The 27,295-nt window shown below is 41.0% G+C and overlaps 1 protein-coding gene across 5 annotated transcripts in view; it reads right to left on the bottom strand.

Annotated features, from left to right (window-relative positions):
• The window catches only part of TMEM232 (transmembrane protein 232), a 141,839-nt gene that overhangs the window by 86,401 nt on the left and 28,143 nt on the right, over positions 1–27,295 (bottom strand). For 3 of the 5 annotated variants that reach the window (XM_083702322.1, XM_083702324.1, XM_083702323.1), the window contains 6 exons: positions 26,212–26,369; positions 21,430–21,529; positions 16,714–16,883; positions 11,971–12,149; positions 1,817–1,940; positions 1,105–1,324 (listed from right to left, as the gene is read on the bottom strand). In XM_083702322.1, coding sequence (XP_083558448.1) covers positions 1,105–1,324; positions 1,817–1,940; positions 11,971–12,149; positions 16,714–16,883; positions 21,430–21,529; positions 26,212–26,369 — 951 coding nt within the window. The remainder of the gene's footprint in view (positions 1–1,104; positions 1,325–1,816; positions 1,941–11,970; positions 12,150–16,713; positions 16,884–21,429; positions 21,530–26,211; positions 26,370–27,295) is intronic. The other 2 variants (XM_083702326.1, XM_083702325.1) reach the window with 2 other exon arrangements.

The raw sequence follows: 27,295 nt of genomic DNA, 5'->3' as shown, positions 1-27,295 counted from the left end.
GTAAACTTAACTTCAAGATTGGATTGTTGCCTGTGATCTTGTACAAATCTCATAGGATATTTGAGAAGCTGCTCCTTCCCCTACCCACCCACCGCATCCCAGTAACTTAAGATATGTAGCTGAATGTTTTTTCACAGTGCCAAAACCCCTGCAGTAATTCATAGTTTGCTTAGTCAGATGGCACCCAAGGGAGAACTGCAAGTTGACAGCCAGACCAGTTCCACAGCTAAAGTTGACTACAGACAAATCATATCGTTTTCCAAACATACTGATCCCAGCTGATCATCTAACAAATGCTTTAACTTTTTCCTGTAAAATAAATTGTACCATCAGTGTCTTGTCAGCTGTGCATTAAAATGCTTGGACTTTTATTTCTGTCTAGTAGCACTAGTAAACATCATAAATTTCCTGTTCAATTAATGCGTGCTTGAGATTTGTTAAGTATGTAAAAGCATGGAGAGGATTTTCTTTTATTCCAGAAGACATGACACACCAACTTTTCATGTTACTTAAGGGCACATTTTAAAGTGCTTAATTAGAAGTTATTATGTGCCGACTGAAAGTAGCATGGGCTGTAATTTGAATATTCCTTTGATCATAAGTATATTTATTTAGAAACAAGCCCCATTAAATCTCTAGTAAGTGTGTTCAATATTGTAATATTAATTTCCAACAAGACCAATACCTTTTTACTATAATCCTGAAATTTGGAGCACTTTTTAAAAAATGTATTTTTATCATTATAATTACAAGTAATATGTAGGCCAAAGGTATATACACAACACAGTATTTACATTTAACAGACGAAAAATAAAAGCCATTGTTCATAATTCATGTGGTATGATACATCACGAAATTTCTCAGCTTCTTCTGGTTTAAAAGTTCTATAGTTAACCTTTCTTATAATAAGACATTGTTCTGGAACTTTCTGAAGGAGGAACTATCACTCATAAATGCATAGGTGACAATTAGGTGTTTCAGTGCAAATGCAGTAACTTTGCTCATTTATATTAGATCAACTGAAACATGATGCTTTAAGGATACAGCTCCTTATGTCTACATACACTCAACATGAAGGAGGAAATTTGAATCTTTGGTACTTACGGTCATCAGGTGAAGAGCGGTAGCTCAAGAGATCTAGTAAACCTGCCCCTCTTAATCTTTTGTCACCTTTATGTTCCTTGACACAATCACAGAATCCAAGAAAAGCCGTTTTTTGCAAATCTGCACTAGTGCCATGTAAACAGACTTCTTTGAGTAGATTGGTATATATGTATCCCACAGGCCAAAGCCAGCATGAGAAGTTTCCCTTGTAGATCTTTTTCTGTAGAAGGAAATGTGAAATTTCTATCATGTACCAACTCCAGTGACACTAAGATTACATTTCTAAAGGAAGAAAGGAACTACATATATCCACGAACATGGTGGAACAGTGGTAGATAGACATTTAAACAACCAAATACATTTTATGCATCAGGCAGATAAATGCACTGCAATTTTTACAGTGCAGCTCTCAGCTGAGTTCTATATATGCTTACTCAGATAACCCTATCGTGTTCAATGGGGCTTATTCCCAAGTAAGTATTACAAGTGGCTTCCTCTGTTGAACATATCAGACATTGCTGGTGTTTTGGGCTACAGATTTCAGGTTTATTCGACTAGAACAGCTGGTTGCTTAGTCAGTTGCCCAACCGGGAATACTGGCGCCAACATAAACTTCACAGACAAACAGTAAAGAAAATAAATGCTTTGCTTCTATTCCATTTAGGGTTTTCAACACATTCCCTCCCTGCATCTAAATTAGCTTGGGTGTTACCTGCTTCTGAAGAGGCAGAGAGCTTGAAATAAAATCTCTCACTAGGTCCATTAAAACTCTCAGGCAGGACATGTTTAATTTGGCAGTCTCTCCAAGGACCATCAGGCCCAACACTGATTCCAACCTAGATGTTTCGGGATAGGAAAGAAAAACATTGGTCCAAATTAGAAGAATAAATTGATATTTTTTTTCCAACAGGAAAACTATATTCACATTAGGATCAGTTGTTTTCAGTGTTTACTCCCAACTACTTTTTATTCATAAATGCTAACTTCTTTCAGAGAGGTACCAGTAACATGAACATATAGAGAGTATATTTTCATGTGGCATAGCTTCTGCTAAATCGGGTCTCGGATACCTGCATTAAATGTAAAGACTTAGATTGCCAGAGCAAGGGTTCTTTTCCATAGAGGCCACTCCACTACATCAGAGCTTGCCAAGAGCCAGTGTGGTGTAATGCTTAGAGTGTTGGACTAGGACCACTCAGCTAAGAAGCTCACTGGGAAAACTTGGGCCGGTCACTATCTCTTAGCCTAGGTTAAATGTAAAGGACCCCTGGATGGTTAAGTCCAGTGAAAGGCAACTATGGGGTTGCAGCGCTCATCTCACTTTCAGGCTGAGGGAGCCAGTGTTTGTCCACAGACAGCTTTCCAAGTCATGTGGCCAGCATGACTTAACAATTTTTGGTGCAATGGGACACCGTGACGGAAGCCAGAGAGCACGGAAACACCGTTTACTTTCCCACCGCAGCGGTACCTATTAACCTACTTGCACTGGCGTGCTTTCGAACTGCTAGGTTGGCAGGACACAGGTGGCGCTGTGGTCTAAACCACTGAGCCTCTTGAGCTAGCCGATCAGAAGGTCAGCGGTCTGAATCACCGCAACAGAGTGAGCTCCCATTGCTCTGTCCCAGCTCCAGCCTATACTGGAGAAACAAGTATGTCACCTTCAGCTCCTTGGATAACAAGTGGAGTATGAATGAATGAATGAATGAATGAATGAAGAGTAATATTACAAAACCTATTAGGAAGAGTAGGGCAAAACATTCTTTTAAAAAACTGTAGGAGGTGGATGCTTGAGTAATGGAGTAAGTGAGTTAATAGCCTCCAAAAAGGAAAAAAAAGTGGGACTGGGACAAGTAATTCAAAATGGTGTATGGATGACCCTTGCTCCTATACCCCTGCTGGTGAAACTTAGGCACACCAAAGGTTATGAAATCTGGCATTTGGAGTTGTTGGTGCTTGTTGGGGGCAAGAAGTGATATTTATCAGCTACTCCAGTTAGAAGTTTGAGCACTGGTAAAAAGTAATTCACCCACAATCAGACAGCGATGCAAGGTGAGGTTGTTTGGGTGGAGTAGTGGTAAAGTAGTGCTCCAATAAGAAAAAGGCAGCATCTAGAAAAAGATCTCAATTTCAGTGTATCATTTAATTTCATGTGGCATTTTAGTTGGTCCTTTCCCTCCAAAGATAGGATTATATAGAAGTGCTTCTGTGCTCTAAAATGTTGGTAACAACATCTCACCAAGCCACTTAGATGGGGTAAGTTTCCACTGAAATGAAAAAAATATATATAGCATATGCACAAATTCTTCCAGATGAACTACCTCACTGGCTCTATTTAACTATGATATTGTTCCTAAAGACTCGACGGTTGGGGCACTGCTGTATCTGAACCATTTGTGTTTTGTTCAAAAAAACAGAAACTTAACACTGTGAGGGATAAACCAGTTATGTCACAACAGAAGGATTTTGGTTCATTCATATCATGGTACAAGTGTAAATGCCTGCCATACTGGAATATTCTATCTAAAACTTTATTGGATAGCGTCATGTTTTGCAAAACTGTACTGACAAAAGATATACTCCATCACAAGTATTTGTGGGCTTTTGCTGCAAGCAGGTAGTTTAGTAGGGCTAAACTGCCTTATTATCAAGCCAGCGTCTGGCTGGTTCTTCTTAGAAATAAAATGGTGGACTGCATTAATCTCTGGTCTGATCCAGCTCTCAATAATCTTGTTTATTTTTCACTTCTGTCTATTTGCTCCATTTTACTTACTGTGTGCCTAATGCTATTTTTTAATTAATGTGATGTGGCAGTCATATAGACACTAGAGCCAATGGAAAACATTAGGTTAAATATCTATGAACCCTAATACTATTCATGTGATGACAGAGGAGTTATCTAGCTAATTAGATGGGAAGTAAAGTGAGGATGTGCCATAATTAAATGAATAATTGTATAATCAAAAGTTAGTGCTCACTGAGAAGAACACAGGAGAAGGTGACCAGTAGGACATTGGTGGGATCAATGCTATTACATTTAATTCCGCCTGTCCATTAGGGGGAAACTACACACCAAGCTAATAAATTCACAAAACATCAGCAAAGATTCACTTAATAGAAAGACTATTCACATAATACACATTTTAGTCATTTGGTAATAAGGTCAGAGTTTGGGGGGAGAGCTATTATAAGGAATGAGGGAAAAGGAAAATCAGCAAATGTAATTATGATTTTAGAATGCAATATAAGAAAAGCAGATTGCATAATACCGAGCTATGTTCTAGATGCTATGGTTTGGTTTCCATCTGTTTCTGTATTGATAACATTATAAAGTATGGTTGGTGCCAGAACCCTTTGGAGCTAACCAGGGGCTCTTGGCTCTGTGAGCAGCTGCCCTGTGTGGTGAGCCATCAGAAGTGTGAGGTGGAACACCTTTCAAGTTGGTGAAGAGTTCTGGTGCTATGGAGTGGCCCAGAAGATTCAGGCTGCCCAATGGCCTCTCCTAGACAAGGGCTGAGACTTTGCCTGAACAATAACAGTCTTCCAGCCTCACCTTTGTTTCAGTGTGTTCCCTTCTGACTGCTGACACTCAGCAACAGAGTACTCTTCAGCCAACTGTGCTGCAGAGGGCAGGCTCAAGTGGCTTTTATAGGCTGCCAGCTGACCAGAGACAGCCTGCAGACAATGCCCAGCCAGTCTGCAGGGCACTGCTCAACCAGCAGAGCCTCTGGTTGGCCCAGTTGAAGCTGGCATTGGGTGGGGAATCCCCACACCTTCATTCTGCCAGGCCCTAGCTGCTGGACAGGGGTAAGGTCCACAACTACCACCCACCCGAGAAGGGGTGAGCAGCCATTCGTTTCACGTATAAGCACCCCACCCACCAGTTCAATCCCCGGTAAGGGCAGGCTTTAGTCTCCATCCTAGTTGGAGGGAACCACACATTCTAGAAGCAAAGTGTAGCCTAGGTAAAGGTAAAGGGACCCCTGACCATTAGGTCCAGTCGTGGACGACTCTGGGGTTGCGGCGCTCATCTTGCTTTATTGGCCAAGGGAGCCAGTGTACAGCTTCTGGGTCATGTGGCCAGCATGACTAAGCCGCTTCTAGCCACAGCGCCACCCGCGTCCCTCAATCCCTGGTACTGTCAGTTAAAAGATCACAGGTAGCAGTGCTTGGAAGCTCTGGAAAGCTGCCAAGAGTCAAGTACAGTATTAGAGGCTGGAGATGCCAATGGTCTTATTAAAGATGGGGCCAAAGAAGTTGCCCCAGTTCCATATCTTTGTACTCATGGCAGATGCTTGGTTTTGCTTATATAAGTGTTAGACTATCTAATTTGCTCTTAAGGCAGTTCCTGGCAAATTTTATGTGACCAGTGGGCTGCAGGATATGAAAATTATAATTTGTCAAAGTTATGTAACAACATTTAAATAACTAAGTACAACATTTACTAAAATTAATTGGCTAGATCAAATTTTCCATGCCTTTGATTTTTTTTTTTTTGAAACTTTGGCCTTTGCAAACTTTAAAAGCTGCAGATTTTTTTTAAATAAAAAAGAGTATTTATAAAAACTGCAGGTGGCAAAAACATTCTAAATGAGGCCTGGAAACAATACAGACAACTTCCCTCCCATTGACTGCAATATGAGGTAGAAAAATAAAATAAAGATTGGATCCTTCCAAGCTGGGGACCATTTGGGCGTTTCACAGACATAACTACGGTGGAAAGCGGGGCACCAATAGTTCTCTACTACAGTGATTCACCCACAATTTTTCTCACTGACCACTTGAAAATCCCTGAGGGTCTCGGCTCACAGCTTTATGTTTTTCTACCCGCTGGAGCAATTGTAATGCACTGTGCTAGATGCATTATGCTTTTTAATTATATCTTTTACTGCTTCTTTTATTTCTTATATATCATAGTTTATTGTATTGCAATATGAATTTCATAAAATTCAAACTGGCATGTACAATGTAAGAAATAAAAGAAGCAATATAAACACAATTAAAAATCAATATAAATATTTGATGCGCTGGATGTGCCGTCACCTGTCTTCAACCACAAATCCAGAGACACACAAATGACCACATGAATGAAGCTTGTCCCACTGTTTGGGAACCCCTGGACAAAAAACAACAACTAAGATTTATTTAATCAGGTGACGGGCCATATATGAGAATTTTCTTCAGATATCCATATTTTGAACATTAAACTCAAATCTTAATGGATAATGTAAGCTACAGCCAATCCGAATCATGTAAGTCTTGTAACAAACAATGGTCTGTGGTATTTATAAAACAGAACTCTTTCTAACATACATTTTTTTGGTTTCAAATTAAAAAAAAAACCCCGAGATACAGTAATATAGTTGTACAGAAATGTCATCAAAACATCGACAGAGCATAGCAGTAACGCATGACTTTAATAAAATTATTCAAAATACTGTGCATTAGCTAAGTTAATGATTCTTAAGCAAACAATAGATAAGTTGTCTACTCCTGCAAAATGGCATTAAAACTATGTTCAAGGGGATGTCTTGGGTTTCACAAAATCATGACATTATGAAGAATAAAGCTGATCTTTAAATATCCAATTTGCACGTTAGTTCTATGGACAGCTGCCTTCAAAAATCTTGTCAGCCCAAAGAAAATGCAGATGATATTCTTTATTGCTATGACGTTATCTGCAACCCTAAAATGGCCTCTTTCTAAACGACTTTCAGTTCCATTTTGCTAGTTTACCCCAAGGCTACCTCTGTGATATATGAATAAAAATGATTCATCAATGTCAACAACCTTATGTCAAACTATTGGTTCTTTGGCAACATTTTCTCTTCTTTCAGACTTAGTTATATGGCTGAGAATCCAGGGGGGAAAATGTCCTTTCAGAAATAGTAACCAGATCTCATTAGCTCACATATAGACTTAAGAAAGGAATGTTTTAGAAATAACAGAACTCTGACTGTGTGAAGAAATGAAAAATGATTCCAGGAGGGCTTGCTGACAACAATGGATATATGATACAGCTTTAGCCAATGTCCTGGAAAATGTAACAAGCGACACAAAAATGTTGTATCATATTCCCCTGAAAAGCTCTTAGAGCCAGCTGAAAAACACTCATCAAATTCTAAGAGAGAATTAGATGCATTCATTTAATGTAGTTTAACATAAGAACACAGCTTGCTGAAATTGGCAATACGGTATGAGCCAAGACCACTAGGTTAAAATTGTGCATCACTCAAACTTGAATTGAATAAGGGTGTTTACACTGGAAGTATAATGATCGTTTCCCTATTTCCCTTATTATTTCAGTCAAGGGATAAAAGCAGTGTTTCACATTTGTGTTTTTCACTTGAGGAGGGTAAATACATTCTATTTTAGATACGCAGCTAGCTTTGATTATTGAGGGGAAAGTACTGGGTTCTTTAAAAATGGACAGGACAATCTCTCAATTCAAACAAAGAAACAAACAAACACCCTATCTGACTGAAGAAAAAAAGCCCAGCCCATATCTGCCAGATTTGCATTTGTGTGTGTTTTCCTGTCTTGCATTAATTTACCAATCCAACAAGAACCCCTGTATTTTAGCTTGCCACATCAGAACTGAATTTAATGATATAACTTATAGGACCCGCGTCATATTCTGAACCATAACACTTTGTTCCAAGTTTCAGCCTCAGACAAATGACAGCAACAGATACAGGTCTGGTCTGCGTATCACAGAAAGGGTTGAACCGTGACCCCGTGTTTGGAGAACACACTAAGCCAAACCTTGGCTCCTCTGCCAAAAGAACCAGGGTAGAGCAAAGCGGCTGCAATCTCCTCCTGGGGAACCAACACACTTGTGGTAAAGCATAGTTTGGCTTAGTGCTACATGTGCACATAGCCATATACAATGGAACCTCAGTTTTTGAGCATCTCAGAAGCCGAACGATTCGGAACCCAAACACTGAAAACCCAGAAGTGAATGTTTTCATTTTCGAACGCGCCTCGGAAGTCCAACAGCTTCCAAGGCGTGTTTTTCCATTTTTTCAATGGATTTTGCAGACTACCCATTGATCCTTGGTTTTCGAAAGTTTCAGAAGTTGGGCAGTCTTCCAGAACAGATTGTGTTCCAAAACCGAGGTTCCACTGTAGTAGTTTACTGTTTAGTAATAAATAATGGGTGGTATTCAACTGAGTTTTGCTCAACTTCCAAAGACAACATATTTAGAAATGACATTATGTTTAATGGTGTATTAGCTGTACAGTGGTACCTCGGGTTAAGTACTTAATTCGTTCTGGAGGTCCGTACTTAACCTGAAACTGTTCTTAACTGGAGACATCACTTTAGTTAATGGGGCCTCCTGCTGCTGCTGTGCCGCTGGAGCATGATTTCTGTTCTCATCCTGAAGCAAAGTTCTTAACCTGAAGCACTATCTTTGGGTTAGCGGAGTCTGTAACCTGAAGCGTATGTAACCTGAGGTACCACTGTAAATAACTGTTGAACTGTTTTGGAAAAGGGAACTGCACAATTATAGCTTCATCAAGCACTATGTCATCTGATTGGGCAAAGGGACATTCCATAATATTAAAATTTTTAAATAATTTATGCAGAGCGCTTAAGGAAAAATGCAAATACATTCTATTAAACCTTCATCAGTTCTGTCTGGAGCAGGCTCTCCACTTTCTTTGCCGATTCATTGTCCTATTCAAATATCAAAAGCGATACTCTTTTAAAAGTTAAATAAAAACCAGAAGTATGGTTTGATTTAGTGAACCTCACATTAAAAGCAAGTTTTAGCACTGTCTTCACTAAAAAGCAGATTTAAGTTGGGCTTCACAAGCAGAATAGAAGAAAAAAGGGTACCACAGCTCAAACACCGTCCCTAAGGGTTTAGCACTTACTGAAAGGCAGCAAAGCAAAACAAAAAAAGAAAAAGAAAAACAGAAGAGGCATGCAGTGAAATGGTTATATTTTTGAAGCTCATTTCATTTCACGTATTTAGCAAAAAATATATAAAAAATCTGCTCTATTATGCTGCTCCCTACAGTTAAGCTCACTGCCCCAGATAAGAAGAATTTTTATTAATAATCTAATAACCCCTAGGATATCCTTAGGCGCAAGATCCTGAAAACATCCATTCGTGGTTAGACCCCTTGATTTCAGAACACTACATGAATATTATCATTTTCAGAATCATCATCTTAAGACTGCAGATTAACAGATCAAGGTCCATCATTTTTATTTCAGCCAAATACCAGTGATATAACATTGAACTGATAAGGCAGCAGATCAGGATGAGTGAGAGTACATTCTTACAGATTCCAAATTAACATAAATAAAAACTCTCTGAATTGTTTGTTATATATAAAATATGTCTCATATGTAGCTCAATAGATAAATAAATATATGAATATAGCACCACCAGTATTCACTGTGCTTTACAAAGCAAAAAACAAACAAAAAAAGATTGTAAGGCAAGAGCTTACAGTCTAATAAGACATGATATGGGGGAAGCATGAGAACTACCTTATTATCTTGAAGCTGTGTTTACTAAGAATGCTCACTATTGTTATGGATTCCTAGGTGTTACTGTCATAAGACCCTATAGAGCAGGTGGCCCAGAAGCAACAGATGGTTTAGCAGGTGGTCAAGCAGAGGTAGGCTGTCTGTACCAGAGCAACAAGTTGCTCTGTGAGAATTGGCAGCTTTATAGGAACAGATGGGACCTTATCGGTTTCTTGCGTGACTTTATCCCTGCTGGGCTGATAGCTGTAGTTCTGACCTCTGATCACCTAGAGTGGTGATGCTGCATTGCAATGAAATTGCCAAGACACTGACATAGTGACTAAGGCCTCTGGGCGTCCTTCCAGAGTCTCTGGTCCAAGTCAACAGTGCCTTAAATATACACTGGTAACGTATCACTACATAAATTTCATACATTACACCAAGTTAGACACGGCAGTTTCAGGAATAGTCTCTCCATGATAGCTTAAACCAGAGTTTAAGTCAGAATATTCTGCATTTTCAGAACAACTGGAATGACAGGACAAGATTTCACATCTCACTTCTACCCTTGCTCCATGATACTTTGTGACTATTCACCTTGACGAACAGCATAAATTACACTGGTGTTGTATCAACACTAAGCAAACGCATTGGCACAAATGTTTAGGACAGGCATGGCCAAACTTGGCCCTCCAGGTGTTTTGGGACTACAACTCCCATCATCCCTAGCTAACAGGATCAGTGGTCAGGGATGATGGGTATTACATAAACTGGAAGCGAGGAAGCAAGTCGGCCTTTCCTAAAAGATGAACTGGCCAGCTCTGTCCTTTCTTTCAGGTGATATCACAGAATCATAGAGTTGGAAGGTCCATCTAGTCCAACCCCCTATAATGCAGGAATACACAAGTGTCCCATATATGGATCGAAACGGCAACCTTGGTGTTATCAGCACCACACTCGAGCCAACTGAGCTTTCCAGGTGCAATGCTACAGATTAAGCAGATTTATAGAATTTGAGATTAGAGAGAGTCAAACAGCTGAGGTGTTTCCAACAGACCTGCTCACCTCATTCTACACTTTCCTTACACTGGACTTGAAACCAAGTATAGAAAAAATGGTTGCCACTTTGAAGAGTTCCTCTGGTGGTTCTAACCATGTGAAAATGGACTTGAGCTGCACATTTCTGTGTCAGTGCAGATGAAACCATAAGCCTCCCCATTAAAGGAAGCTTTAAAATGAAAACAACACAATGGCCTGGTTTGCATGTGACTTTAAACCATGGTTTAAATTAAAAGTGAAAGGGCAACATGTTGGTACATGCTACTCAAAGGGTGCTCCTTTCTTCAGGGTGCTGTGGAGGAAACGAACCAGAGACTGGCTTTCCGTTGTAGGCGAACCAACAGCCATTGTTTGTTAATGGAGAAACAAACCACAAGAACTGGTTTCCACATACAGTAACCGTAAGTCAGGCTCTGTTTTCCAACCCAATCCCCACCCCAAAGCACTGCTAGAACAAGGAAGCTGTTTGTTCACATCAAACCATAATTTAATCAAAGCTTTAGAACTGGGCCAATGAGTGGCTGCCTTAATTTCTTCCATGGTCAACTCCAGATTCCAGTGATCATCAATCAGCTTATAACCCAGGCTTGACATCATTTCATTTGCTAAACATAATAATGCCAAACTTTGCTTGTTTTTTCACTGTTATTCTAGTCACCCATAGGATTACACAAGCTGAACCTCTGCAAATCTCAAGAAGATCCTGATCTGATCTTCAGGCCAAATTTGTAGTACTAACACGGCTATCATTAGCTGTAATCTAAATGCATGTATGTTGTCTCTATCCAAGAACTTTCTTCCTGGCAAAAATTACTTAAAATTAAGTATACTGTAGAACATCAATGAGTACAATCTGCAGTTGAAACCTGTTGAAACTTCAATTAGCATAAGCTATCAAGAAGACAGCTCCAATGTAAAATTAATTATAGGCATTCAAAATTAGAATGTATTGCACTTTGCATATAAAGAGCACCCAAAATTTAAGCCAAGTACCTGTCCCAAAAGGATGGCACACTTCATTGCAGCTGTTTAGTTATATGAAAATTACTCTGTCTTGAAATGCTGAAATGAAGTTCCTATCCGTAACAGGCATAATTTAATAAAAGTAAACTGATATGTGCTCCTTGCCAAAAAGGTAAGAACAATTATTGATAATGTGAAGCGATACAAAGTACATGAATTGCTTCTCCTTCTGGTACAAAAAATATAAATCTCATTGACAGGCAACTTTGGGGTGATTAACATTTAGACATAAAGGTTATTTAACATTTAAGCACAAAGGTTATTTCCATAAAGATTATATCAAGTTATGAGGTTGTCCTTACCAGTCTTCCTGATGAAGCTCTTCCTTATAGAATAGGACATGCTTGAGTACTTCATCTATATTAGAGCAGCTGTTCTGTACACAAACCCAAACAAGAAGGCTGTGCCAAAGAAATGGCTTAATTTTGAACTGCTTTTGTTCAGGATTTAATTCAACTGATCCGCCAGTACCCATGGGTGACTAAAAAAAAAAAAAAGTTAAATCCGTTAATAAGACCTTGTGAATACAAAGTTAATTGGCAATTTTCTGCATAGACTTGCATCTCAAATTTTCCATCATAATATTTGACTTTATCAGCTTTACATTTTCATGCAGAGTACATGTCATTTTGCTCTCACAATGTGTTTTTTTAAAAAGGGGAAAACATTTTGGGACACAGTCAAGAGCCATGGCTGACAAGTGGCTTTGTTGTACAGATCCTTGCAAGATCTTTGTCCTAAGATACTGTACCATGTTAAACAGATGAATGGTGTAACCTAGGCAATATTTGCAATATTGCATGGCTATTGGAGCACAACTCTCGGAACACCCTGTACTTCATTTCTTTCCCTAAATATATTGCACCCCCAAGCAACTAGGTAAAGGTAAAAGGACACCTGACCATTCGGTCCAGTCGTGACCGACTCTGGGGTTGCGGCGCTCATCTCGCTTTATTGGCCGAGGGAGCTGGCGTACAGCTTCTGGGTCATGTGGCCAGCATGGCTCAGCCACTTCTGGCGAACCAGAGCTGCACACAGAAATGCCGTTTACCTTCCCGCTGGAGCGGTACCTATTTATCTACTTGCACTTTGATGTGCTTTCGAACTGCTAGGTTGGCAGGAGCAGGGACCGAGCAACGGGAGCTCACCCCGGGGGATTCAAACCACCCACCTTCTGATTGGGAAGTCCTAGGCTCTGTGATTTAACCCACAACGCCACCCCAAGCAACTACTTAGGCTATATATGAGGGTTCGAGATATGCCAAGTGTATGTCTTACAGTTCCAACATCACATATTCACTTATCTTACATTATGGGTACAATTCCCCCCAATTCCTTTTACAAATAATGTAAGACAAATTCTGAGCTGCAAGCATTTCAAACCAAGCAGCACAATCAGACAGTATTGATTTTGCTGTAAGCCACTTCAATTATTATTTCAACAGAAAAGTGCAACACAAATAATGAATGAAATTAAACTAATATAAAAGACCTGCAATCACACACACACACACACACACACACACACACACAGTGGTAGACCTTCCCCCTTATGTGGTCCAGCCTTGCTCCCTACATTTTTCATGTGTTTGCTGAATACTGGTGGTGTGTGTGTGTGTGTGTGTGTGTGTATGATGCTGCTCCAGAAGCACTGCTGAATATGAATGGGAAAAACAGACTCTGGCTTCACTTCATCATGACCACAGCCAACATATGGAAAAGCTGTGATTGAAAATGATGCCAGAATTCTTAATTTGGCTCATTAACTCTAAGTAAGTTCTCGCCTCAAGTAGGGAGACAAGAAGAAGATAGAGCCTTTGTCATAACAATGATGTCTACTAGACAACAAGGTGTGTCTGAATCACTGGAGAAAAGAAATTAAGGGGGAAACAGGGCCTTTGAATTGATACAAAGGCTTCCTCCTTGTCCTATGAAACCAATTTCTTTTTTAAAAAGTGCTAGAATTTGGAAAGCTGACACATATCCTGTACAAGAGATTCTAACAGAGTTTTAATGCTCAGCACACAAAGGAAAGTCTTCTCAAACCCAGCTACTTCTGAAGCTTTTGCATGTCCTTACAGCAACGCTGAGTAAATTATAGATGATATCCACCTACACATTTCAGCCACACATTACAGTCTCTCCTTATATGCCTATTTTTATTTTCCTTATTTCAAGAGCTGCCATTCTGTTGCATAGCTATGAATCTCTCCATAAAAAGTAACAGAGCAGAAAAAAAGATTTCAGAGACATTATAGAAGAGACAGCTAAAAATATCAGGGTGGTGATTCAATTACTATTAATGGAGCTTAGTCTCTATAATATATTTAATTGAGCCGTGCAATAAATTATTCCTCAAGGTTTTCTAAATTGAGGAGTACATCTCTATAGCACCCTCCAGCAAACCAAGATGAGTGAAAGCTCTCTAAGAGGAGCCCTGGGTAATTTAAAACAAAATCAATTCCAGCCCATATCCTACCCCCTTGAGCTTTTCTTTCTGGCTCATGCTCAGAATATGCAGGAGAGTTGCTGCAGCCCTTGAGCTGCATTAACTCCAGCACAGTGGGGCCAAGAGAAGACTCAAGGGGCTCAGAGAGGACAATAAGAGCACAAGCTGGCCCATTAGCATTCACTCTTTGCTCTCTGAGTAGCACCCTCCGCACCATCCCCACTTCAGTTACCAAAAGGAAATATTTAGGGCAGGATGGCCTTGACGAAATGGACAAGCTAGTTGCAATGCCTGTGTTTGTTAAATATTGCAGGGATGTCCAACAGGTCGATCGTGATCTACTGGTAGATCCACGCGAGGTTATGGTAGATCGCAGTCGATCTCTGGCTCCCTTTCCTTAGCGTCGCTAAAACTGACTCCTGCCACGCCCCCTCACCCCACCCTCCATTGTTGTATGATCTCTGGAAGGGAAGAGGGGGCTTTCTCTGTGCTGCTGTTTTGATCCATAGCGATATTTTTGTGAGTGACTTTACCCTTTTGTCCCTTGCCGTTAACCCCCCCCCCATGGAACTCCCCCCCCAACGAGGCTTTTCTCCTCCCTAAAAAAACTCTACAACTTTGAGCTGAACCCCCCAAAATGGGGGTAGATCGCTGCCAGTTTTTAATTCTGAAAGTAGATGGCAGTCTCTTGAGAGTTGGCCACCCCTGAAATATAGTATTCTTGTTCAATGCCCAGTACACTGTGTGAGAGTGTGCACAAGGAGTATAGCAAGGAGGGGTGATCTCACAAAGTGGTTTATACCATTTCTACATTTTTTTAAAAAGCATCAACTGTACAATAAAACAGAAAGGACAAACAGCTGTCCTTGAATAATCCGTATCTGCTTCTTCTCCACTTACCTCAGGGTAGGACAGTTCTTCAGGAGCCCCTCTGGCAGCAGCCATCACTGAGATGTGCTAATCTGGGGCTTCTCCTGGGCCAAACACCCCACAGCAGGTTTGCGGTGAGGACAGGGAGTGCAGGGGAAGGAGAAGGAAGCCTCACTACACTAGTGGGAGCCCCTGCTTTTGCTTATCTACTGGGTTAATTCGATCCAGGCCTCTTCATGTAGATACCTCAGGACAAGAATGCTTCAGCCAGCACTGTCCCCTAGGAGCTCTCCAAGGTCCTGTCCTTATCTGCTCTTGACTTTGACATGACACTGCCTGCTTCCACTGAGTACCTCAACTTCCAACCAAACTGGATGGTTCATTGGCAATGTTTAAAAGGGTGGCCTACCCCATCAAAGCTATGCTTTTTCAGCTGTATTGATGATAGATGCACCGGTGATGAAACTGTATGTCCTACTTTTCAATAATCATCATTAACATCCATTATGGCAGGCACGTTCAACAGGTAGATCACTGGACGGAGATCACTGGCTCCCCCCAAAGAAGCTAAACAACTTCTGCTGCCCTAAAAAAAGCTCTGCACCCCTGAAAAGGGGGCTTTCCTCCTCCCTAAAAGGGGGTAGATCACTGCCAGTTTATAACTGTGAGTAGACTGCAGTCTCCTGGGAGTTGGCCAACCCAGCATTATGGTATACTTGGGAATTTGGGAAGCTGCATGAGGCTAGATCCAGAGGTTTGTTTGTTCCAGCAGCAGAAGCTACTGTATACTGAGTCAGACCATTTGTCCCTCTCAATCAAGGTAGCCAAAGCGATGCTTTCGAAATGTTAAAGGTAAAGGTAAAGGGAGCCATTAGGTCCAGTCGTGACCGACTCTGGGGTTGCGCGCTCATCTCGCTTTATTGGCTGAGGGAGCCAGCATACAGCTTCTGGGTCATGTGGCCAGCATGACTAAGCCGCTTCTGGCGAACCAGAGCAGCGCACAGAAACGCCGTTTACCTTCCCGCCGGAATAGTACCTATTTATCTACTTGCACTGTGAAGTGCTTTCAAAGTGCTAGGTTGGCAGGAGCAGGGACCGACGGGAGCTCACCTAGTCGCGGGGATTCGAACTGACGACCTTCTGATTGGCAAGTCCTAGGCTCTGTGGTTTAACCCACAGTGTCACCCGCGTTCGAAATGTTACTGGACTACAAACATTCACTATTCCTGACTCCCGATCGTGCTGGCTGGAGCTGATAGGAGTTGGAATCAACATCTGGGGTGTATCACTTTGGCTATGCCTGGTTTATAATGACTGACTGCAGCACTGCAAGGTTTCAGACAAGAGGATTCCCAAACTCCAGCTGCAGATACCAGGGACTGGACCTGGGGTATTTTGCATGCAAAGCATATGCTATATCAGTGAGCTATGGTTTTTCTGCTGGAGAAAGGAAAATGTCGGATTCAACTCCCTTAACAAAGTTTGAGAATGTTGAAAGGTACAGGGTTGCTTGAAAGGAAAAAGTTGCTACAGTTCTAATTAACATTCCCTCCCCCTGAAAGTGATTCATTAAAGCAATGCTGCCACACCCACTATCAACAGCACATGTCAATCTATCTAGTTCAATTCAACTTTAGTCATTATGCCTGAATCACCAAGCATGCTTATTTAATAACAGGACACTATTTGGTGTATTATATATAAAATTCAGTCATGTGTTACCTACTGTGTCAGAAGAAGACTTAGCCGGCTTTTCTTGCAAACTTGCATCAGAGGCCAATGATGTTTGAGAAAGTACAGATGTTTCACAGATGACTTCTCCAGCCTTCAACATAAAATGCACCATGAAAAGGATGTTTGGGTACGGTTGGTAGCTGACCTCGGAAGCTGCTAGCGCTATGGCACACACACACCCAAAAAAAATTTATTACGTTTATCATACTGTTTTACAGTTTGTTCTGTACAGTTTTTGTTTCATTTTTTACACAACGTCTACTGTTACTATTTAGCTTCAGCAGAGCAGTTTTCCAGGGCAGATTTATAAATATTGTGTGACCCCTTGTGGTGTAACAAAAGACTACAGGCATGATTCTAAGGCAAGAGCTGATGTAACCCATACACTACGTATGGAGAAGTTTTCTGTGGTGGCTGTATTCCTGATTAAGTGCAATTAATTAATTTTCTGTTCTTAAATAAATGAAAAATAAACTATCCCTGACAGATACAAACATGATGGCTAACATGATGCTATAAGAAGATATAGGCATATTTGCACAAAATTAGGAGGAATTCCATCAGTAAGCCAGCTGATTTCATCTAACAAACATTTATGTTAACTTTAAACAGAAATATTTTTTATATATAGTAAACCCGCAACTCATGCACATTTAAATGTGCACATTCAGCTTTCCATGCGCAGTAAAAAAAAAAATGGAATAAATTAAAATGGGGTGGGAAGTGGGCAGGGTTCCAGGAAAAACGACTTTGGCAATCCACCCAACATTGAACCCAATGGATTTTGACTACACACTTTTGCTTTAGGTGTGATCCCCAGAATGTAACCTCCATGTAAGTTGTGGGATTACTGTGCCTTAATGGAAGTAAAGAACATAGTGCTGGTGGGCACATACAGGTCCAAAGGTCCTCTTCTCCCCACAGAAATTAGGCTTCAAAGAAGCATTCTATTGTAGCTAATAGAATAGGTTGCAGTGCATACTTGGTTGTGGAGTGCATGCAGTGCTCAAAACAGTTCCTCTTGGTTTGCGAATATGCCCAAGCCCCCCAAAAGGTTGATGGCCTCTTCCTTAATGCATCTTAAACACCAGATGTCTAAAGACTTCACACACTTTTGATCATTTGTTCTGCAAAGCGGATATGAATTTTCTTTTCCGTGTATTATACTGGAAAAACATTGTAAGATGTGAAGTGTTCCAAGCTTATACTGTTTTAACAGCAATCTCCCACCGATTCCCTAGGTGTAATAACAGGAGAGTAACAGCCAAAGCCTGAAACCCATCCTATTTCTCCCACTGGAATGAGTGATTTGGGATTGCCAATGAAATAATTTTGAGGATCAGGTTGCTTTTTCCATTGCAGTTTTACAATATATTATTGCAGCATTCCTTAAGAATGAGAATCAGAGAGGCTCTTTTATTTCTGAAGCTCTCTGCTGATATATTTTCTAAATCTGGATGCGGCAGATGAGTCATGTTTTCAAAAAGGAAAGGATACAGATATAATATCAAGATTTTTCTAATTGTCTGGTTCTGTTTTCTTCATTCTGTATATGAATTTGTGGCCATGACAACCAATAACAGTAGCAAGACTGCAATACCTCTGCGGTCTTACCACCACAGCAACAGCCTGCTGAGTCACTGCATACCGTGTACATATATGCTGAAAAGCGTGTGCTGGGAAGGCGTTTGACATTAGGTTGGTTTGCTAGAAACTTGTGAATGAGTGACAACTGATCTGATTATATCAAGCACTCTTGTCTTCTTCTGCAGTCTCACTCTCTGTACATCATAGCCTGCGTGAGGCATTCTGATGAAGAATCAGGCTGTGTATCGGAACCACGCTTGAGGGAAATCTTCAGGAAGATTTTGCAGTGCCAAATCATTCTGTTTGTTGGAACAACCTCTTTCTATTGAAACACATACTAAATCGTGGCAGCGTGAAGTAAAACCCCCAGGAATGACTCGCATTAATCAAACTCCATTTAGAAGTGATTCTATAGATTCTGCCATATGTTTTGAACACTCACTAATTTTATTTCTAGTTAGTCAAGAGCCTAGGAACAATAACGGGTGGCTTTCGAATCAATGAGAGCCAGACTCTGTAGCGGAAATGTTCTTCCAACATTTTTCTGGATGGTATTTATTCCAGTAGTTGGGTTAAGGTATGTGAACCAGCAGGCCCTTGGCAAATGGAAATAGAAGAAGCTTGGCTAAGCAGTACAGGCTTACTTTTGACATAGTACAACTCCCTGAAATCCACTGCAGGTGGGGATTAGAAGCAGTGTGAAGATTCCTCATCTTGGCTTTGCTACCATATTAAAAGAAATGGCACAATCCCACTGCCTTTGAGGTAGGATTTAACCCAAGATGAACAGACCACATCTGTATTTGTTTTGCTTGTTAAATGCCATCTACTTTCGCCAAAAACTCGTGATTAGGTGTTATTCACCTAAATTTCCATGTTTCAAGTATACACTGCTTGTTGCCTAGTTCAGATGTCTGTAACATAATGAGTAGTTGCATGTAAAAACAGAAACAGTGATCAAATGACCCTATTTTAACAACGTTTTCCACTACTTTCCCCAGAACAGATGTTAAGCTTTACTGGCCTATAATTTTCCAGATCACCCTGAATCCTTTTTTTTTAAAATGGTGTTGCATTGGCTGCTATCCAGCCCTCAAGAAACCTAGCCAGTTTGTTTCTCGTGGCCTAACGCCAAATGAAAGACACCTGTTTCCGCTGAACCCAGTTTAGAGGAGATATGCTCCCAAGTCCATACAACTGCACTTGGAATACTATGTACAATCCTGGCAGTCTCGCCTCAAAAGGGATATTGTAAAGCTTGAAAAGGTTCAGAAAAGGCCAGCCCAAATGACCAAGGGGGTTGAGCAACTCCCCCATGAAGAAAGGTTACATAATGGTTATATTCTACTTCTACTGTTTCGGAGATCCCTAAGTGCCGGGAGTGGTGTTATAGTCATGTCTCGCTTGTGAGTGTGATAGTCATGTCTCGCTTTTGAGGTCTTAGATGTATGGTAATGTTCCTAAGCGTACCAACCAAGCACATACATAGATCAGCACAGGAAGACCGACCTGGAACCATTTTGATTCCTAAACTGAGCAAATGTTTTCTCTGCAAGGTCAAAGTGGGAAACCTCCCATTGTCTCTTTCCTCACAAATCCTGTCTTAAGGGCACATTTAAGATATGAATAGGATGTGAGCCTGTGACATGGCCCAGGAACTAAGTATTTATCATTACAAAAGACTGGCCAGCCTCCCCAGGCAATCCAATCAAGTAACCTGCCAGACAGGAGATAAACAACGACAGGAGAAAAACAACATTCAAATTTCTGTTTTAAGACCGCCTTTTCTGTGACGTAGGTATGATGTATCTGAGGGGTGGTCTTAGGTTATACCCCTTCTGTGATGTATGTATGATGGTTCTGGGGGTGGTCTTGATCTACAGGGTGGCAATTTCAAAAGTCTTTATAAGGCCTTGCACGCCATTTTTCTGGGTTCCTCTTCCTCTCCTGCAGGTGAGGGGAGCACCCTGTTGCAACAGTTCAATAAAGATCAAGCTTACTAGCTGCTTTGCTTCTCAATATTCTCTGGTTGGCCTCTGTTATCTTCCCCTACCAATAGGGAACCTATGTAAGGACTCTATATGGGCTCTTGGATACCCCATAAGGGAAAAGGGAAATTTTTGTTTACAACATGAGCTTCCCACTGACATCCGGTTGGCCACTGTAAGAACTCGTAGCCTAGAGAGGCCTTTCACGTGATCCAACAGGGCTTTCCCTCTGTTCTTCTGCCTATTCACCCAGCCCTCCCTGCAAACGAAAGATTGCCTATGGGCATACTTGAGAAACATTTTCTAATTGATTTTGAGAACCCTCTGGTCTTAGCTTCCCCATTAATAGCATTCGGGAGATGACCAGGAAAAGTACTGAGTAGCTTGATATATAAGTACTTCTCTCTCCTTAGGAATGGAATACAATTAACATTTTCCACAAATGTTGAGCTACAAAAAAGGCATCACAGCCCCCTATCACAAGCCCCAGACTACTTATGAAGAACAGTCCATGTGAACTTTACATAAGTCAAGGATGCTAAACAGCCTGCTCTTAATTAAGACACCATCTGAGGAAAGAGCTTTAAAATAGCTAGATAACGATTTCTTGTGCTTCACACCAGTAACCATTACATTGTTCCCTAAAACAAACACTTGATTTAAGTACAGTGTTTCTGACAATTGGAATCTTGTGTTAAAAGTTAATGATATGAGGTGTTATACTTGTTTTCAGACTGAAGAGGGATTGCAAACGTAGAAGTGACACTCAGGAACAGCAAGAAGTCCTGATTTAAAATAAAGGGTAAATAAATACAGTGGCAGCGCTGCTCTACAGTTAGTGCATAGCCAGCAGCAAAGCTGGGAAACAGAATGAGAGGTATCTCTGGATGCAGCCTCTCTCATCCAGCGCAGGTTTTTCTACAGCACTCCTGGGGTGGTTAGTTAAATGGGGTGGCTAAATGCTCCGGATTCCCAACTGTGTCACAAATATTTTATGAGTGCATTTATCCGAAACATTTTTACCCTGCTCTCTAACTGAAAAAGCTCCCAGATCAGTGGTGAGGCAGTCCCTGCCCTCAGGCTTACAATCTAAAATATGTAAAGCTAGATAACTAGAAAGAAATAATTGCTACCTTTCAAGCCAACATGAAGCCTGGATCTGTGTTCTTCAGAAAACCCCTGGTAACCAAAGAAATAGAACAGGAGAAGCCTTAAAAAGACCAAAAATCCAAGCTGGCAAAAGAAACACAAAACACGTCCATTAGTATCATGTCTGTTACATTCATTTGTTGTTGCCCCCTAAACTTTTGCAAAACTTGAAATTTTTCTATCAATTAACGTAACTTTGCTTATGCTCAGGACCCAGAAGTTGTCTCTACCTCAAATCTATGACCCGGAAAGGCAATTTTCTTTCTACACTTTCTGTAACATTTTCCCTAAGACTTTTAACCTGCAATCAGGTAACATACTAATCAAGATTCCTTAATGTTTCAGAGGCATTGTTTTGTATAAATATGACACTTCTACTGGTTTAAACCTCAATTATCTAAACATTTTGGATATCTCCCAGCTTTTTTCAAAAACGAAATTGTACTAAACACCTTTGAACATTAGTTATTGCTGCCTTCCTGACAAAGGGGAATGTGCACCAATGACCTATTAGGCCTCCCTTGCATTTACCACATGGTGATGCCATTGTTAAAAGCTAATATTTTACGCTGCATGCTTGCGGAAATGTATAGAGACAGGTTAAAAAAAAAACTTAGATGGGGAGAAAAGAGTAGCAGTGCTGTTTTGGGTTACTACCAAATGCATCTCAAGGGGTGGGGAGTGAAAATCAAGTTATCGGGACTGGTGGCCTGGAGTCAAGCATTTGTTTCAATACAGAGGCAAGCAGAAGTTTGGTGGGGAATCAAGCAAGGACTCAAACTAAGCTTGAACAAACTTAGGGGCCAGGTCAAAGTCAGTAGCTTTACAGGTCTAAATGGAATCTTATTGGCTTCTTGTGTCATTTGATCTCTGCTGGGCAGAGAACTGCAGGACACTCTCCAGCTATTTACAGTACTGGCACTGCATTGCAGAAGCATTCAGCCCCACAGTGTCCCCTGCTTGCAAGCTGCTATAGTAGTGCAGGGTGAGAGGTGGCTGGTCCCAGTTGCCAGATTTCTTACAAGAGGTGAATGAGAGGGTGGGGTTCTTTCGGCAAATGAAAGGGCCCAGTTCCATTGTGATAGGACTTTTATGGTCTTAGATATATGGTCATGTTCATAAGTGTACCAACCAAGCACATACATAGATCAGCACAGGAAGGCCAACCTGGAACCATTTTGATTCCTAAACTGAGCAAATGTTTTCTCTGCAAGGTCAAACTGGAAAAGCCTCCCCATTGTCTTTTCCTTCACAAATCCTGTCTTAAGGGTATGTCTGTGTTTGAATAGGGTGTGAGCCTGTGACATGGCCCAGGAACTAAGTATTTATCACTACAAAAGACTGGCCAGGCTCCCCAGGCAATCCAATCAAGTAACCTGCCAGACAGGAGATAAACAACAACAGGAGAAAAACAATATTCAAATTTCTGTTTTAGACCGCCTTTTCTGTGATGTAGGTGTGATGTATCTGAGGGGTGGTCTTAGGTTACACCCCTTCTGTGATGTATGTATGATGTTTCTAAGGGTGGTCTTGATCTACAGGGTGGCAATTATAAGGCCTTGCCCACCATTTTTCTGGGTCTCTCCTCTCTCCTGCAGGTGAGGGGAGCACCCTGTTGCAACAGATCAATAAAGGCCAAGCCTACAGGCTGCTGTTTTGCTCCAAGTAATCCTGGTTGGTGTCTTTGTTTTTGTCCGAGGGAGCCCTTGGATTTTTCCGTTAACACCATTCACGGCAGGCAACAAAATCTGGAGGAGGCTCCCTCTGAAGGAACAGGGGAGGCGATAAACATCAATTGCCCCATTGTCCCACAACTCTCTGGAGCAGATTTCCAGAAGGCACCAGAAGCCGCAAAGGAAAGGAAAAAGTGAAAATTGCCTGCTTGCTCCCTTGCACCGAAGTGAATTGAAGTCTGGATCCAACTCAGTGTGCCTCAAGCTTTATAGCGAAAGGGGCATGTGGGGGGGGGGGGTCCTTTCTCTTTGAACCCGAAAACCTAATAACAACCCAAGTTAATTATAGGAGCTGCAGTATACCTTACAGAGGAATAAGAAGGCTGGAAAACAGATACAGCTGAAGGAAGCATCCCAGATATTCATATGAAATGTGTTTTAATATTGTCCATGATGCACTCGTTAACCAAAAACCAATTTTCAACAAATCTTTTGCTTGGCAAATCAGTTTTGTTTTGTTTTTCTCTTATTTAATATACCAGCCAAACCAGAAAAACTGGTGGAAAGAATCCAATAATGCCTGAGAAAGTTAATATTCTCTATACAGCCATCATTAAAGAAAATAAAGTGGTAAACAAGAGAACAGAAGTCCTGGGGACTATATTAGAACTTGAGATGTCAAAATAATTGGGCTCACCAGACTAGGTGGAATACTTAACGTCTTTGCTTTGCTTGGAAACAGGCTTGAGTGCAGTGAAAATATTTAATACAATATATTCTCTTAATACACAGAAAGGTGTTTTTTTTAAATCCGGGGGGGGGGGGGGAGAGAACCTATGCAAAAATTACTAGAGCAGGTTTGCTCCAGTAATGCTTCTTTGTCCGTGGTAAAAAAGGAAGGAAGGAAGGAAGGAAGGAAGGAAGGAAGGAAGGAAGGAAGGAAGGAAGGAAATCGGAAGATACAAGGTTTTTCTTTTTCTTTCAGGAAATTGATTTGCCACAAGTGATTAATTTAACTATATGTGAATGGATATGCTAGTAATTTGTTTGGTGGGCTAGTAACTTCTATCAACTTTTGTGCAAGGTTAATGGAGGAGGACAACTCCCTATCATTTCATCCCGCACCCGTTAAAGATTGTGCTTGTTCACACTCCTTCACATACAGCTAATTTTTTCTTTTGCGCAATGCTAACTTTTATAATAGCTACAACACATATTTCCTGAGGCTCAGATTCAATTCCCCAGTAGAGAAAGACCTAATGGAGCACCGCCACTCACCCAAAATCTGCTCAGTCACATCACTGCTGCCTACTGGAAGGTAGAGAGGAATAGGCAATGCATCAGCAAGGTCACTGCGGTGCAAACACACCAGCGGGTGCACTGAATTGGCTCATCGGGTGCATTTGCACTGCAACAACTTCACTCACATGTGTGTGCACATGTCAATTTAGGGAACTGAGGAAGAGGACCCTAGTAATAGACAGCTTGTGTTGTGTAAAAAAAATGGCGCTCAGTGGTTAGCAAGAGATCATAAAGTTTTAGCAGAGAAATCACTGTGATCAAGACAAAAATGTGTTGTTTGAAAGGGATCTATGAATCATAGGAAAGAGGTACAAGATTGAAGTCCAATTTGGTACCATCATTTATCTTGCAGGTCTTACTTAGCTTTCAGAAGCAAATGGTTCTCATTTGGACATTTTCATTTACATGGCCTCAATTTCGTCCTCTCTCTTGAATGCATAAATCTCTTGCTGGTACTTTAAGATTATGTGACCTAACATAATACATCTGAGTTAATGATAATCCATATGGGAGAATAAAAAGGTCACATCATTTAAGCAGTGAGAAGAACATTATGCCAGATGATCATGGAAATTATTAGAAAATCCAAGCTATCCATATGTATTGAGAACAAAAAAAAAAACACCTCCTGATGATTTTTGTATGTATTTTAGAGCATCTCATTAAAATGTCACTTGAAAGCTGAACTGTGGAATACTCAAAACCAGTGAATTCAGAGAGATAAAAATTCAAGATAAAATGAGTTATAATGAGGATAGCATAAAAGAAGACTGCACTGCTTTCACTTGAACATGTTGATGAAAATTACTTTCTCCAATAAAAGGTGGACCATATAAACTGCAGCTCCCATAACTCGCTTCCATGGCAAAGATTATGAGTTGGGATCTAGAAGAAACAGCTGTCTGTCGTTAGTACAGTCACGGCATGCATTCCAGCAAACTGAACATCTGCTTTTATTTGCGGTAATGTAAATTGTCAACAATGCCATAGATCTGAAAGCGCCCCTATGGATCTTATAAATGAAGTATTTAAATGTTACTACCTTTATGACTATTCCCTCCCTCCATCAACTTAATGCTATACATCACCAAAAGCAGTATACACCATTAAGCTAAACCAGGGGTCTGCAACCCGCGGCTCCGGAGCCGCATGTGGCTCTTTTACACCTTTGCCGCGGCTCCGGGGCGGATACTAGCGAGGGGAGGAGGCGCATTGTGCGCCCTGACACTCCCCACTGTGACGGGCGCTGTACTGGCTGTGATGTCGCATGGGGGCGGTGCGTGCGTTAGTCACGCACTGTCCCGACGTCACCTTCCCACCCGCTGTCAGATCGCGGCTCTGGAGATATATTTGTTTTAAATGTTGCAATGGTTTTGCGGCTCCCAGTTTTTTTTCTTCTTCGGAAATGGGTCCAAGTGGCTCTTTTTGTCTTAAAGGTTGCAGACCCCTGAGCTAAACCAAAAATCAATACAAACATTTAACCCCCCTTCCAAAAAAACAATAACATATTCTTAAAGGCCAAAAGGATGACAAAATCTATCTTTAATGGCTGTCTCAAGATGGATGCAGCTGTAGCCTAGAAGACCTCCAATGGGACAGCATTCCACATCTACAACCTTGAGCGGTCACAGACTGTCAGAAGAGAGCAAAGAATCTCATGGCATAAGATCACAGTATAGCAAGATTGGTACACAAGGCCTAGAGTGGCACTTAAGTAGCCATGAAATGAAACAACATATATATCAGGGTATCAGGACGCGGACAGCTACTCTTAAAAAAAATACAACATACCTTGGACAACTTGATTTCACATGAGAAGAGATGCGGCTTCTCCACTGTATCATAACAGAGTCTATACAAAACAGATTCCGCGAGGAAAAATAAAACTGGGATATGGTCTGGAACAAGAGGCGCATGGTCCAAGGAAATTAAAAGTATTTCAACAGCTTCTGAAGTGAAAAGAAAATGACAGATAAATTCAATAAACAGCTTCCTCTGCAGAGCCTTAATATTTCATACGGTACTCTCATCGCACCTGCAACACAACGCTTGCCAAGTTATGAACAAATAAAACAAGTGTTACATCAAATTTTCCCCAGATTGTTTGCCTTCTCTGATTATCACTTTGATGAAAAAGTAATTAAGGCTCGTCTCTTTCATAATTTTGTTCAACAGTTGCTGAAATGTTTATGCTAGACTATGAATTAAATCCTATTGCATAATAAAGCCATCTAAATTAATAAAATTAAACAAGCTACCAAGAATGTGCAATGTACACTGATGATGGAGGTAATCTGTAACATTTGTTCTCCTGCCAGTTTTTTGCTTAGTGCAACTGATGGTTTTGCTTTTCATACTGCAAGTTGAAGAAGGATGTACAAGGCAGGTTTGGGGTCTCTTTGTATTCTGCGCTTTTCAAATCTACAATCCCTGCGCATCCTCAGTCTCCAACTACCAAGAAACATAGAAACCAAATGAAGCTGAATCTAGACAAAGATGCATTAAATCTCTAAGGCTTGGGGTGAGGTGGAAGCTTAGAGGTTCTCTCTTGCCAGTTCAATCTCCCATGCTTATTCAGTTTAAAGGTAAAGCTAAAGGGACCCCTGACCATTAGGTCCAGTCATGGCCGACTCTGGGGTTGCGGCGCTCATCTTGCTTTATTGGCCGAGGGAGCCGGCGTACAGCTTCCGGGTCATGTGGCCAGCATCAATCAATCAATCAAAACTTTATTAGCAAAGCCAACAGGCCACAGCTATACAAGAATTAAAAATAGAAATAAGGATAAAAGGGAGAAAAGAACAAGCAAAAGGAGGTCCGTCAGATGAACAAGTCTGTCACTCAGATGGTGGCCCTCAATTTCATAGCTCTTTCGATG

The sequence above is a fragment of the Podarcis gaigeae genome (genome assembly GCF_964106915.1).
Source record: "Podarcis gaigeae genome assembly, chromosome: 11".
In the NCBI taxonomy this organism is placed as follows: Eukaryota; Metazoa; Chordata; class Lepidosauria; order Squamata; family Lacertidae; genus Podarcis; species Podarcis gaigeae.
This window is presented reverse-complemented; position numbering and strand designations above follow the sequence as displayed.